Source organism: Pelophylax lessonae (assembly GCF_965119305.1).
Source record: "Pelophylax lessonae genome assembly, chromosome: 5".
NCBI lineage: Eukaryota > Metazoa > Chordata > Amphibia > Anura > Ranidae > Pelophylax > Pelophylax lessonae.
Genome location: NC_138772.1, coordinates 497,996,449 through 498,010,637, shown reverse-complemented (window position 1 = coordinate 498,010,637; position 14,189 = coordinate 497,996,449). Strand labels below are relative to the sequence as shown.

The 14,189-nt window shown below is 39.6% G+C and overlaps 1 protein-coding gene across 1 annotated transcript in view; it reads right to left on the bottom strand.

Annotated features, from left to right (window-relative positions):
- LOC309556567 (fibrocystin-L-like) overlaps positions 1-14,189 on the bottom strand; it is a gene marked incomplete at both ends in the record, with an annotated part of 248,337 nt that overhangs the window by 208,323 nt on the left and 25,825 nt on the right. Inside the window, 4 exons of the mRNA XM_082259011.1 lie at positions 429-486; positions 2,911-3,019; positions 5,613-5,757; positions 9,973-10,053. Coding sequence (XP_082115137.1) covers positions 429-486; positions 2,911-3,019; positions 5,613-5,757; positions 9,973-10,053 — 393 coding nt within the window. The remainder of the gene's footprint in view (positions 1-428; positions 487-2,910; positions 3,020-5,612; positions 5,758-9,972; positions 10,054-14,189) is intronic.

The window sequence follows — 14,189 nt, the reverse complement described above, 5'->3', positions numbered from 1 at the left end:
ATTTCACGCTGGTTCTGGAAGCAGGTCGGCCATCTTGCCCAGCCAAGCTATCCTCCCCTAAGCTGCTGGCCGTCATATGTGGATGAGAACTGTGACAGCTGATACTGCCTTTGCAAATAGTGGGAACTATGAGCTTGATGGGCTTGACTATCACTACTATTCTGCAAGCGTTTTTAACCATTCAGTTTAATAAATCTAATGCTACTGCACTTAGAAGTGCCTTCATTTATTCTTATATTTCATTGCTGACAGGCTGTCTTTACTTATTGTGTTAGAAATTGCACAGGTCTCTACAGGGGGATTGCAGCAGAGCTGTGGGTCTATTAAAATTTGGGTCTCTGTAACATATACCTATCTCCCTGAAAACAACTAAAACTGTATTTATTAGATGGTTAACTACAATCAAATTTTAACATTATATTACAAACCTGGTGGTCCACTTAAAGGCGATATGCTATTTATAATAGGGGTAAAGTCCGTATGAGTCTAAAAATAAAAAGAGAACATATTAAGAGTTGCTCTTGAAAATTCAAGATAAAACACAAAATAAATCTTAAGAAGAAGCATTACTGTGGCAAGACGATTACAACATATAACTGAATTCTGAACTCACATAGTAAAAAATCAGCAGGAACGCAAACTTGTAATGTAATTAGGTCTAAAACCCCTGCTTGAAAGAATGCACTATAGTACAGCATACAAGCAGTGATTAGAGAAGAGGGGAAGTTTGAATCCAATTAGCCTGCCCCAGTGCCATATCCTTCATGCAATGTGTGTTGGGCACATGGGCCCCAAAGGTCCTACTGTACTCTGACACATATGACACATGGGAGTAAAGGATCCACTGAAATACCCAAGAAATATAAGAAGCCAGTAGATAGTTCATAGTGGCAAAGTCATAGTTCCCAACTGTCCTTGATTTCAAGGGACTGTCCCTGATTTGAAACAAAGTCCCTTTGTCCCTCGTTCCTCCTCTTTTGTACCTCATTTTGATCAGATATATATAATTGTATATAAAATGACCTTTTTTCTTTCAAAAAGTGTTTTCCAGTGATAAATCTTTCATGCAATTTCTAAATTGCTGCATTTCTACATTTCAAAAGCTAGTAAAAAGGAATAGCAGTGGTAAAACAAGCACTTGTAAGTTTGACTAATCATTTTTTTAAATAAATCTCCTTTAAGGAGCGTGGCAGGGGTGTGTGTCGTATACCTACACACTTTTGCTAATAGGTGTCCCTCATTACTATCTCAAAATGTTGGGTGGTATGGCAAAGTCACAACGGGTAACTCCCATAATTTTCTTGACTTTTTCACCGATTCAATGCAAAAGGGAAGCTTAAAATTCTAAAAATAAGTTCAGATAAAGATAATAATAGCAAAGACAACAAAAGAGGCAATTTACAGGATGGAGAAAAAAAAACACAATCTTTTTTGCTGCATGGATGACTTTACAGAGATCACTTTAAACATTAAAAGTCCAGACATTGTCTTGTGTCTTCAGCTCTTCTGCCAATAAGCAGGTAAAAGACACTGCAAACAATTTTTGGTTGGGCGATCCCTATGACATGGCTGAGTATGTCTGTGATGCAATACAAGCAAACACAGAGACAGGTTTCCAGTTCAACCAGTCTACATTCACGTTTACTGGTATTTTCCTTGGATATATATGTATGAGCTGAGCATCACCCAATCTGGCCATTTTCATTGTATAATTATTTATCAAACAAGTTTGTAAATCTTGCTTTATCCACCCATTATTTTACTCGCGCTGTGATGCGCAACACCAGGTGCTGTTTGTCTATGCCTCCTTGCTGCTCTTCCACCTACTTTCTATTTAACTTAGAGGACTGCTCATTGACAGACATACCTCTTGGTGGCCAGATGAGCCTTTCACAGTCAACATTTTCAATGTCTTTGACTACCATAAGGTTATCCATGCCCTGTGCTGGACATGTATGCAAAATGAAGGATTCAACCAACAGATAAATGCAAGTGTTTTGACAGATTATGAAAGTTTGGCCTTACAATAATTAATACCATTTTTGTTTATAAAAGTATAATTTAGTATCCGAAAACATCTTTATTGCAAGCAAGGGATTTTCAACACATGGACAAATCTTTGAGACTCAGCAGGTTTTCCCCTTTAGTCCACATTTGTTTGGTGAACTAGTTGGGAGGGTTAGTTCAAATAAAGATGGGAGGATCTTTCATGGTCTTAGTTCTAAGATATTTGCCTGACCGTACCTTATTATATAAGGGCAGTTCACCATAAAGCATGGTATTATCTTTGTAGATGGTAATCGTAACAAAAGTAATTAGAAAGACAGGAGTAAGGTGAGAACAGTGTCTCTGCTCCCCCATTCTCCCTTGGAAAGGTTCAACTTTTGTTCTGGCACAGGTCAACTTTTGTTCTGGCACAGATATTGATTGTTTAATTTTCATCAAGTGACACCTATTGTTACAGCATTAGGGCAGAGGTATGAGCTATAAAGGTAGAATTAGAACCTGATCATGACTTAGGAACCAAAATGAAGTTGTCACCCAAAATGGTATTAAATGATAAGGAGTATACCTCCACCATGCAGCAAGGGAAGACATACTAACTAATTTAAACTGCCTTCTGTTTCCTCTCTTCTTACAATATTGCCCACTATCTGAGATCATGATTACAAACAATTCCATAGTAATAGATATACACTTATGTTTCTGCTTATTATCAGCATAAAATTGCCATAATAAATAAAAGCAAGTTGAATATTAGTAAGAATGAAAAGGATTCCTCTCACATCCAAAAGTTCAATGCACTCTATGATGACCATTTCACATAGTATGGTTGCAGGAGAAAGGGCACTGATACATTAAACATTTTTAGCAAATCACAAAGCATAGGTAACATTGTTATCCACATACCCGGAACATACACCACCAATACTGGTAGTAACCATAGCAAATGTTGCTGGGGTCAACAAGTACTCCATCTACGCTCACTCTCACCATGTAGTAGTCTGCTGGCATAGGCCTGTATGGAAGAAAGTAACACTCTTCAATATTTACTGGCAAAAGTGTGCCTGTTGGTGAAACGGGATATATTTTGAAGTGCCTGTCTTTCATATGTAACTATGTATGCTACATGTTCTCACCCATGATTTTTCATTAAAATAACAATACATTTTTAAAACAGTAATTTTAAATGCTATTGTAATATTCTGGAAATAAATCGGTTAGTTCAGGATCCTCACCATTAAGAAAGAGATTTTAAGAAAGAGATGAAGAGGTCCCAAATTCTTGCCGGTGGTATAGCTGCCCATTCATCTTGGCAAAATGCCCTAACTTAATGCAAAGTCTTTGGTTGTCTTCCATGCACCACATGTTTGAGATCTCTGCAGAGTGGCTCGAGTATATTAAGGTCAGGAGATTGTGGTGGTCACTCCAGAACCTTCACTTTTTTCTTCTATAACCACTGGAGGGTCAACTTAGCCTTGTGCTTAGGGTCATTGTCATGCTGGAAAGTCCCAACTCTGATGAAGAAGGTATATCCTTCAAAATGCATCAGATAATTAGGATCTTGGAGAGGTCCCCCAGTTCCATTGAGCCTGCTGAGTTTGTGACTATTGGGCTATGGAGGATTAGCTTGATGAGGGTTTTCAATTTATGTGTTTGTGAGTACACTGTATGGTGTTTTTACCCTAATAAACATTATGAGATAATGCACTAGGCCAGTTCACCCTCTGTTGTTTATTTATCTTATAAAACTTTTGATCAGGGGCCATTTGGGTGATTTCTGCTATCATTATGATTTAAAAAGGAGCCAAACACCTATGCGATAATAAATTGCTTCATAGGATCACTATTCTTTAGTAAAAGACAGTTTTTGACATGAGAATATTTTCAAGAGCAATGCCAAAATGTTAACATTTCTGCCAGAGTATGCAAACTTTTGAGAATAACTTTACTATATATATATATATATATATATATATATATATATATATATATATATACTGTATATGTGTATGTACTGTATATCCCTAATCTTAGCTAATAAATGTGTAGGTGGGGTCTCGGCAAACATAACCGCTTGGGAGGGTATACACACAGGCCTCAGCAAGATGGAAACTTTATGGCTGTTTAAAGTTGAAACCAGGGCTGGCCCCACCTATAGGAAAAGTAGGTGCCAGCCTAGAGTGCACATCAGTCAGGGGCGGTACCGCGTCGGCATGCCGCTGGTGATGGATGACCATGCAGAAACTGCAAGCCGAGATGTGCCTGGCGGGAACTCTCTCCAGGTCCATCGCCGACCTGCAGTGCGAGTCTCTATCTGAGAGAGAGCTGTCTGAGTTGTCCTGGCTGTCCCCAGCTGTGTCTCACACAGCAGAGCGCAGCAGACCGAAGCCAGTTCAATGAGGAGGTAACACACTTTACAGGGGGGTATAGACAAGACTGGTGCTGAACTATTTTGCATCATTTCTATACCATAAATAAAGTATATTTTATAGGTATAGAATTATAGAAGTTTTTTTTTTTTTTTTTTTGGTGGGGGGGGGGTGGCACAAGTAGCTGGTCTTGCCTAGGACGCAAAATAGTCTAGCACCAGCCCTGGTTGAAACAGTCAGAGATCAAACAATTTGCACAGTACAGTACATAGCAGTTCAGTCTGGCTTTAAAACATTTCACAATGTGATGTTACCGGACACTAGTCTACTGAAAGGGAACTTTAGAAGGTTCTACAGCACCAGACAGTGTCCCTCACACTGCCCCTACTCGCCAGGAGTGTGATTCTTATTTAAAGCCTCCCTCATTAAGACGGCCACTTGAACTAAGGCAACTACAGACTTCGGCATTAAATCAGATACCAGCCCCCCCCCCCCCCCCCCAAGAGAACTCATGAAGTCTCAAAGAGGACAATTTCACTTAAAAGACCCTCCCTTCCCCTGTAGAAAGAGGAATACCTACAAATTGTATTATTTACATTTCTGCTTTTTAACAAGGAAAAGAGTTTATATATGTATTTTAAACATGTATAAAGCAGCTTAGCTTCAGTTACCATTTAAAGGCAATTTGCATTAAAAATAAAAACCTCTATTTTAGACCCCTCCATGCAGTAACGAGTATTGGTCCTTTTCTTATTGGGGTTTATTTGTAGCTGTAGTAACAAATATCCCTTACAGGGCCACCTGCTGGTGAAATCTGGTATTATTCAATATACACACAGTTGCGTTCCGTGTTGGCTACAGAAACAAACAGCTTCTCCCTTTTATGAAAGAAACTGATTTTTGCTATTGTTAATGCAGACAGTTCTCTGTCCAGATACTTTGATACAAGTATTATTCAGGCATTTTAGAGTTGTCCTCAGAGCAAGAGGTGAAAGTAAATCACCAAATGGGTACAAAAAATTGTGTAACAACTGTCTAAGATGGGAAATTCCTCACTCTGGGGAGATTTCTGCTCATTTCCCATTGTGTCTCCAGGATAGGAAGTGAAGGGAATTCTTTCCATCAAGACACATTATGGGATGTTAACCTTTCTTTAATCTACCTAGGTTATCTGAAATACCTAGCTGCATTTTGTATGTGTAGGTACATTGTTTGTAGTGCATATTGGAGGGAAAATACCTGGTGTAACAGGTTATTTGTGTTGAGTGACTGGCATCTTTCTCCACATCACACGGGATTGAACGAGTGGAGGAGACAAGCTGGACACTGTTTCCCAGGTTGCTATTCCCATCTCCATAATCAAACTGGTTGGCTTCAGCAAAGCCTAGAGAATGAGAATAAAAATACAAAAAACATGTACATTTGGATTATTACAATTTTACCAATTACGCATCAACTCCAATAGTTCATTTAGAAACAGCCATATTAGTGCAGCTTGAAATATTCAGTTTTTTTCCATTCCTGCATAGATGATTTGAGGTGATATTCCCTGCAAAATGTGTGCAATTAAGCCTCTGTGATCCATCTTAAGCCGGCCATAGATGGTTCAAATCTAGGCTGGTTCAGCAAGATTTGAACTATCTATGGCCAAGCTGATTGTACCCAAATTGATCCATTGATTGATTGATCGATTTGGGTATAACCAGCCTGTCAGATTTTTACCTGTGATTATTGCCAGTGGCTATAGCCGCTAGCAATATTCATTGTGTTCTCCCGGCAGGTACAGCTCCCTGGGCCACCCCTTTCCCCCCCACCACCGCCACCACCACCGAGAGAACACAGTAGCTCTGCAGGAGGAATTCCCCCATCAACACAGTCAGATTCAAGCGATTTTCTTTCCTAAAACCCATGGTTGCAGGATAGAATGTTGCATCATCTATGGCTAGCCTTATCAGTATAGGAAGTGGCACAATAGTGACCAAATCAGAGCACACAGTACAGGTCTGAAAAGTACAGGCAATGGTCACAGGAAACATATGAAAATAGCTCTCTCCAGAAAGAAAGAAAGACTTTTGACATTATGACATGGCAGGCCTAAAAAACGAAAGCCTCTTTCCAAGTACACCTGTGCCCAGTCAATAGACATTAAATTGGAACTTTACTCATTTCAGGAAAGTCCTTTCTCATTCCTCCTCTCCACCTCATTCTTACACATTTTCCCCAAAAAAATGTTTCTAAAAAAGTGAATACTTTTATTTATTTTTAGCTTCTTAAATCCCAGCCTAGGCTAGGATGATTTAGTGTGCCTCGACGCATACGCAGGCACGCCACAGGTATCTTAAAGACTTTCCGCACGAGATCTCCTAAAATGCCTCCTGGGATGTATGATGTAGACAAGGTTAAGTTCTTTTTAAAAGGGGTTAGGCGGGGTTAAGTTCCTCTTTAAAGTATTTATATATTCTTAACAATCAGTAAAAGAGTTTTAAAGTAAGCTACCCATGAACTCTCTAGCTGCTTTTGATGTATAGTAATCGCAACCCAAAGAATCTAGAGTTGGTTTCCATCAGTTTCTAACAGCTTTCAGGCACCTGCTATGTGTTTACATTAGAGAAACTGCAATGAATGTTATCCATTGAATATAGCTGAAATCTCAGTGCCTCACTGTAGAGTAACTAGGAATATATTAATTAAGGGTTTATAAAGGGCACCCAACACCAGAGTCCATCAATAAGCCTTTTTTTTTTGTTTTTGTTTTTTTTTTCTTATCTTTTTTGTCTGACTATAGATCTATGTTTGTCCCACGTATGTTTGAAGCCATCTACTGTGGACTGGCTCATTACCTCTGCTGGTAGTTTATTCCAAGCATCAACTACCCTTTCAGTAAAATAATACTTTTTGAAATTAGTTTTGAACTTTCCATCAGTCAGTATGAGGTCACGCCCCCATGTTCTTGATTTTTGGTTTCATATTGAAAATCCTGCCCCCCTGAACCTTATTCACCCTTTTTATGTATTTAAAGGTTTTTAATCGTGTCTCCCCTTTCCCTTCTTTCCTCCAGACTGTACATATTAAGTTCCTGAAGTCACTCTCAATATGTTTTATCCCCCAGACCTTTCACCATTTTTGTTACCCGTCTCTGGAGTTGTTCATTTTTATCAATATCTTTTTGTAAGTGAGGTCCCCAGAACTAGACACAGTATTCTAAATGAGGTCTCACTAAAGAGTTACAGTATCTCACAAAAGTGAGTACATCCCTCACATTTTTGTAAATATTTTAATATATCTTGTCATGTGACCGCACTGAAGAAATGACACTTTGCCACAATGTAAAGTAGTGAGTGTACAGCTTGTATAACAGTGTAAATTTGCTGTCCCCTCAAAATAACTCAACACAGCCATTAATGTGTAAACCGCTGGCAACAAAAGTGAGTACACCCCTAATTGGAAATGTCCAAATTGGGCCCAAAGTGTCAATATTTTGTGTGGTCACCATGATTTTCCAGCACTGCCTTAACCCTGTTGGGCATGGAGTTCACCAGAGCTTCACAGATTGCCACTGGAGTCCTCTTCCACTCCTCCATTACAACATCACGGAGCTGGTGGATGTTAGAGACCTTGTGCTCCTCCACCTTCCATTTTGATGAAGCCCAGTGCCCCTAAACAGCGGTAAATCTTTAGGCTGTTAACAGATTGGTCTCTACCAGACCAGCCTAAAGTGATCAAGCAGGACTTAACTTACTAAAGTTATACTTTAAGTCTTTCATGTGTTGTATCCCTAAATTAATTTGTCTTTTGATATTTCACTTTTAATAGGACGATCTTTTTTAACAACGAATATTAACCACTTACCGCATAGTAACGTACCGATAAGTCGGTACACTTTGCGGGTTTATACCGGGATGATGCCTCTAGCTAGAGGCATCATCCCGGTACCGTGGTTTGAAGCCGACGGTCGGCTTTCCGTCGGTAACGACCGATGCGGCTCGGGAGCCGCTCGATCGTTACCCGGGGGGCGGGAGGGGACGTCCCCCCCCTCCCGCCGCCTTCCGTGGCTTTGCCCGGGGCTCCCGTCCCACCAGGAGCCCTGAGCACCCAGCCGGCACGTCTGCCGGCTGGATGGAGTCCCGATGAATGCCGGAAACGGCATCGATCGGGGCTCCGATGACGTAACCCGGAGGCGGCGTCCATGACGTCACTTCCGGGTTACTGTGCTGCAAAAGGCGGCAAATTTAAAAAACGGCTGTATGCAAAAATGCCGTTTTCGGCGTTTTGCATACAGGGAAGTGTAGTGGAGGGGTCTAGGGTCTTTTAGACCCTCGATCCCTCCATAAAGTGTACCTGTCACACATATTGCTGTCACAAGGGATGTTTACATTGCTTGTGACAGCAATAAAAGTGATCAGATTTTTTTTTTTTAAAAAAAACCTGTAATAAAGTTTAAAAAAAATAAAAAATAAATAGGAAAAAAAAAAAAATTCGCCGCCCCCGTCACCGTTAGCTCGCACACAAAAAAAAAAACGTATACGCAAGTCGAGCCGCGAATGAAATCGCTGTTCAAACCCCACATGTGAGGTATCGCCGCGATCGCCAGAGCGTGCGCAATAATTTAAAAAAAAGAGCTACACTCTACCTCTAAACTGGTAACCGTTAAATAAACTTAAAGCGTCGCAGATTGAGATCTCTATTGACCGTAGTTTGTCGCCATCCCACGGGGGGGAGCAATTTTAAACCATAACATGTTGGGTATCTATTTACTCGGCGTGACATCATCTTTCACAATATACAAAAAAAATGGGCTAACTTTACTGTTTAGTATTTTTTAAATGCAGTGAAATGTGATTTTTCAATTTTTTTCCAAAAAAATGGCGTTTTAAAGACCGCTGCGCAAATACCGCTTGACAAAAAGTTTTGCAATGACCGACATTTTATTCTCCAGAGTCTTTGCTAAAAAAATATACATAATGTTTGGGGGTTCTAAGTAGTTTTCTAGGAAAAAATACTGGTTTTAACTTGTAAACAAAAAGTGTCTGAAATAGGGCTGGGGCTTAAGTGGTTAATTAGAAATAACTTTTAAAAATTGTGATGGATAATGTCCTATGTCTATAGCTAGCTTTAAACTGCACCTGTCACTTTGGAATAGTGCAAGGCAATTGTGGTGGATGAATTATGTTCTCCTGTTCCAGAGGATGCAAATTCCTGTGTAGCCAGCTTTAGGCCTAGTAGGTAATAAAGAGTGGCTCATACTTTTATACTTGTATCTGATGTTAAAGATTTAGTAATTACTGGGTGGGATGAGTGGATTAGCCTTGGTTCACTTAGGAAAGTACGTGCTAGGATTTCTCATCTCACATCAGTACTTGTGATGTAATTGCTTTAATATTAAAGTAAAAAAAACTTCCTTATAAGGTGCTGCTTTATTAAGAAAATATAAATAAAAATATAATATTAATAATATAGATGATGCATGTGGACTATTAAGGGGTCAGGTGGGGACCCCTTTAGCATTGCAAAGAGTGATGTTAGTCAACATATTTTTGATCTTATTCAGTACTGCAACCTGTCAGCAAATAAGTAAAGATCCTTTTCCCCCCATACTCACCTTGCCCTTTGATGGTAAGCCTTGTTGCCCCATTCACACTGCCATATATTGGTGTAATTTCAGAGACCATCAGTTGTCCATCTATAAAGGAAGAGATGGTAGCATGTTTACAGAGCTTGTTTTGCCATAAATAAATATGTAGCTGTATGTATAAGTATTGAATCGATGGCTGCCACATGCTGTTACTTAGTTTTAGTGAGTTTTATTTCAGCAAGAAATGCATAAGAAGCTCGAGTAGTGAGAATAATCTGCCTCTATCTTCCATATGTCCATTTCTCCAGTGGTCCTCTTCCTAACACTCAGGCTTGAGACATTACTTGTCTGTAGGTGACTACACTGCCTGTTAGCGGGATTATCTGTATTTATTCAGTTACATGTTACAATGTTTAGTTCACTTAGGATTCTACAACTTGAGTGTGTTTTCCAACCTGGACCTGTGTTAGTATTTTATGATTGTTCCTTGTAATGCCCTTTGTATGATTATTTTTGTATTTATGCTCAGTTTTGGATGTGTTGCAATATCACAACATAAAGATCCAGTTTCGTCTGCTATATAGAAGAGTTCAGGTTGTTTAAATACCTGCCCAATTGTACATATAGCTATGTGCCATGAGGGCAGTATAGTGCTCTATGGAAAATATAATCCTATAATAACATGGGAAACAGGTCAGACTTGCTTTCTGACATTAAAAAATGTAAAGCAAAACAGTCTAGGACTGTGAAAAGTCCAAGACTCTATGTGGCAAGAGATGCAGTCATAGTGCGTGTCATTTCTACCATCAGATAACGTGAAGGTATGTCTATGTTTATCAAACAATGTCAAAGGTGTAAAGTTCTGGCATTATGTACTGACTTCTCACACTGGCTGCTCTTTCATGTTATTCAAACACTTCGTACATTTTGTTTAGGATAAGTAAAAGGGCAAATCCATATCAATTTCTTCAAATAGTACCAACCTCCTAACCAAAAATGAACTAAAGGACTTTTAAGGTATCATATGTACTAATATTCATATGTATTTATTTATCGAATCTTAAAAAGTACATATACTATCAGTTTTGTAAAAATATAAACAATACTGTTCTTTATAAATATAATTATTATGGGCACATGTTGTGCACCGCCCTACACCAACTTGTACCTGGGGGGATGGGAGCATGAGATCTTTTCAAATAAGACCCTGGGGGAGTATCTCATTCATGCACTTATATGGTTACGCTATATAGATGATTTATTTATCATCTGGAAAGGACTAGCTTACTCCTTGAAAAGTCTGTTGGGACTCTCAATATCAACATTTTTAATTTAAAATTCACTGTCAACAGTCATCCCAACACCATTACTTTTGTGGATCTTCAGCTATCAAAAGATCCTGAAAATTGCCTGATTACAAGTCTGTACCGTAAGGAATCAGCGGGCTATACTATCTTACACACACATAGCCCTCACCCTGCTGCATTAATTTGAAGTATCCCGTACACTCAGTACATCAGATTAGGAAGAATCTGCCCGGATCTGTCTGATTTTAAACACCAGGCGAACTTGTTATACAAATGACTGTTATAGAGAGGATACAGAAAATCACTTTTACGCAAGGCCTACAATAAAGCCCTCACAGACCCGTAACTCACTCCTCTACAAAAATAACAGTAAAGAAGATACCAATCCAACTGTTAAATTCATTACAAATTCTGGGGCCAGCAACAACAAGAAATATCATATCTCACTACTGGCACTTGCTACATGAAGATCCTACTCTAATGGGCCATACAAACTATAAGATTTTCTGAAGACTTTTTCCATTAGATTTACCAAAACCAGATAATATGAGGTCAAACCTAAACACTTTCAATTTGTATACAATCTGGCAGGCCCTTGCACTACATAGAAAAGGTAAATCTGAAGGAAAAAGTCATCAGAAAATCTTATAGTGTGTATGGCCCTTAAGGAAGTACATCCATAACCAACCTGAAATTGTGTTCAGACACGCTACATCACTCTGTGACAGACTGACGAGTAGTCACTATGTTCCTCCTTTGACAGGAAACACACACAAAGGGGATTTACAGATGTGGAGATTGTTGGTTCTGTCCAAGGATACTTACTGGCTCATGGTTTATCCTTCCAAATGGGTAAAAGTTTTTTCCCCATTTTGTGGCAGCCTATAATACCCAGGGCATAGTCTAATGTTATGTAAATGTGGGGCCTTTTATGTTGAGAGGACTATCTGCCAATTTAGACAGCGATTAAACGGCCATGTATATTATTCAGCAAATGGTAAAATACTCACCCCAGTGAGCAGACCTCTTGATCTATATCACAAATGTAACACATTCTTGGTCTCCTTTCTGGTCCTGGAGGTTATGCCCCAGGATCCTAGGGGAGGGGGGACTGGGATAGGAAACTATTACAAAAGAAAACTCTCTGGATAGAGCGACTCAATGCTACATATCCACCTGGAATCAATGAGGCACATTCCTATAAGCCCTTTTTATGATTTTTGCCAACTCTGTTCCAATATACAACCTAATGAATTTAATATACAGCTCTTGATTCTCAGTCCCTGTAACTTAAAAACTCTTAATAAGAGCCTAGACATATCCACTTATTATGTCTGTCATCTGAGGTGAAATATATTTCTGGTACAAAATCACTTTTTAGGATCACAGAACCAATGCCAAGCTTCTGTTAGATGCATGATTTTTTGCAACATGCCACATTTCTGTATGTGCTGTGAGTGACTGTCATATAGTTAATGCGTACACTTGCCATTTTGAGTATTATTTGTATCTGCCTTGTTTTGTGTTAATAAATCTTGCAGTGTTTAGGTGCCCTATACGGGAGCTGCTGCTTGGGCCTTTAGGGGTGTGATGTGTGGCCCCGTAGCCGCTGCTTTCCGGTCAGTGCCTCAATAGTAACTGCCAAGGAGCAAGCTGTGTTTGGAGGCTACACCAGAGGGCGCTCTCCCCTGGCAATGCCTTCTCTGGGGACTGCCACTCACTCCTTTCCCTGCCCTTCAGCATAGATACGGGCATGGTCATCTGCGCATGCGCACGGGGTCATGGAGCATGCACCGTCCCATCCGTCCAGGTCACGTAATACGGGCACCGTTATGGCGCTGACACCCTGATTGAACGTGAAGCCTTATACCTTGTCAGATGCCTCAACCATCAGATGCTGTTACCTTGCTGCTGAACCAACAACAGGTATTTACATATCCATGTACAGCCTATAAGGTCTTAGTCATAACTAAGTACCAATTATCTGTATGGGGTCCTCCTAACAAGTGACAAATTCTTTGCTGAATGATGTACGACTGTTTTTGTCCATCCCAGAAAGCAATGATTTACCAACTAGCACATGACTTTCTTCATTGAAAGCAGCATTACTGTATGGTTAGGGTGAGACCCTGGCCATGTTTTTCCTTTTCCCTTTTTTCCTTCTCCTATCCATTCCTCCCCTTACCCTCCCTTTTTATCCCTGTCCCCCCCCTCTCTTTTTTCATCCCCCCCCCTCTCTTTTTTCTTCCCCCCTCCTTCCCTTCCTCTTCTTTCCCCTGGTTGGCCTATATGTATAAATATATACGCATTATTATATTATACAACTTCCCCCCCATTTTTTCATAGGACATTCTCAACTCTGCAAGTGTTGTTAAAGACATACATACCTGTCTTTTTCTATACTGTAAAACTACTGGCCCTTTGTACAATTGAGTACACTGATCCTAATAGGTCAGTTAACTTTGTATGATAATAAAATGTAGCTCGTAAAGTGGTGGTGGTTTCTGCTCTATAAATACTTTTTATACATCAGTCTTTTTTCCCCCTTTTCTACTATTTTTTACAGGGGGTTAATGATCATAATTTATAGTGTTATGGTGTGATACCTGGTGTTCCCACATCTGCCTCTGTCCTATTATGCATGCTGGTGTTGGTCCTGGGTTCTCAGACTTAGCATGAATTTATCTTCTGAGAACTCACTTTGTATTGTTTATTTACACGTTTGAGAAACTGTGTACATATGAATTTTGTCCTTAACTTGTGTATTTATTGATATGTTTTCATCACATAGAATGTATAAAAGAATATAAAACAAAGTAAGCTCCTGAAGAAGCGAAAGATTCCAAAACATGTTGAGCTTGTAGGCAGTTTTTACATCACATTCTATCCCTGCGCCAGCACAGCACCAGGTTCTATTTTCCCACTGGCTGTGACCTA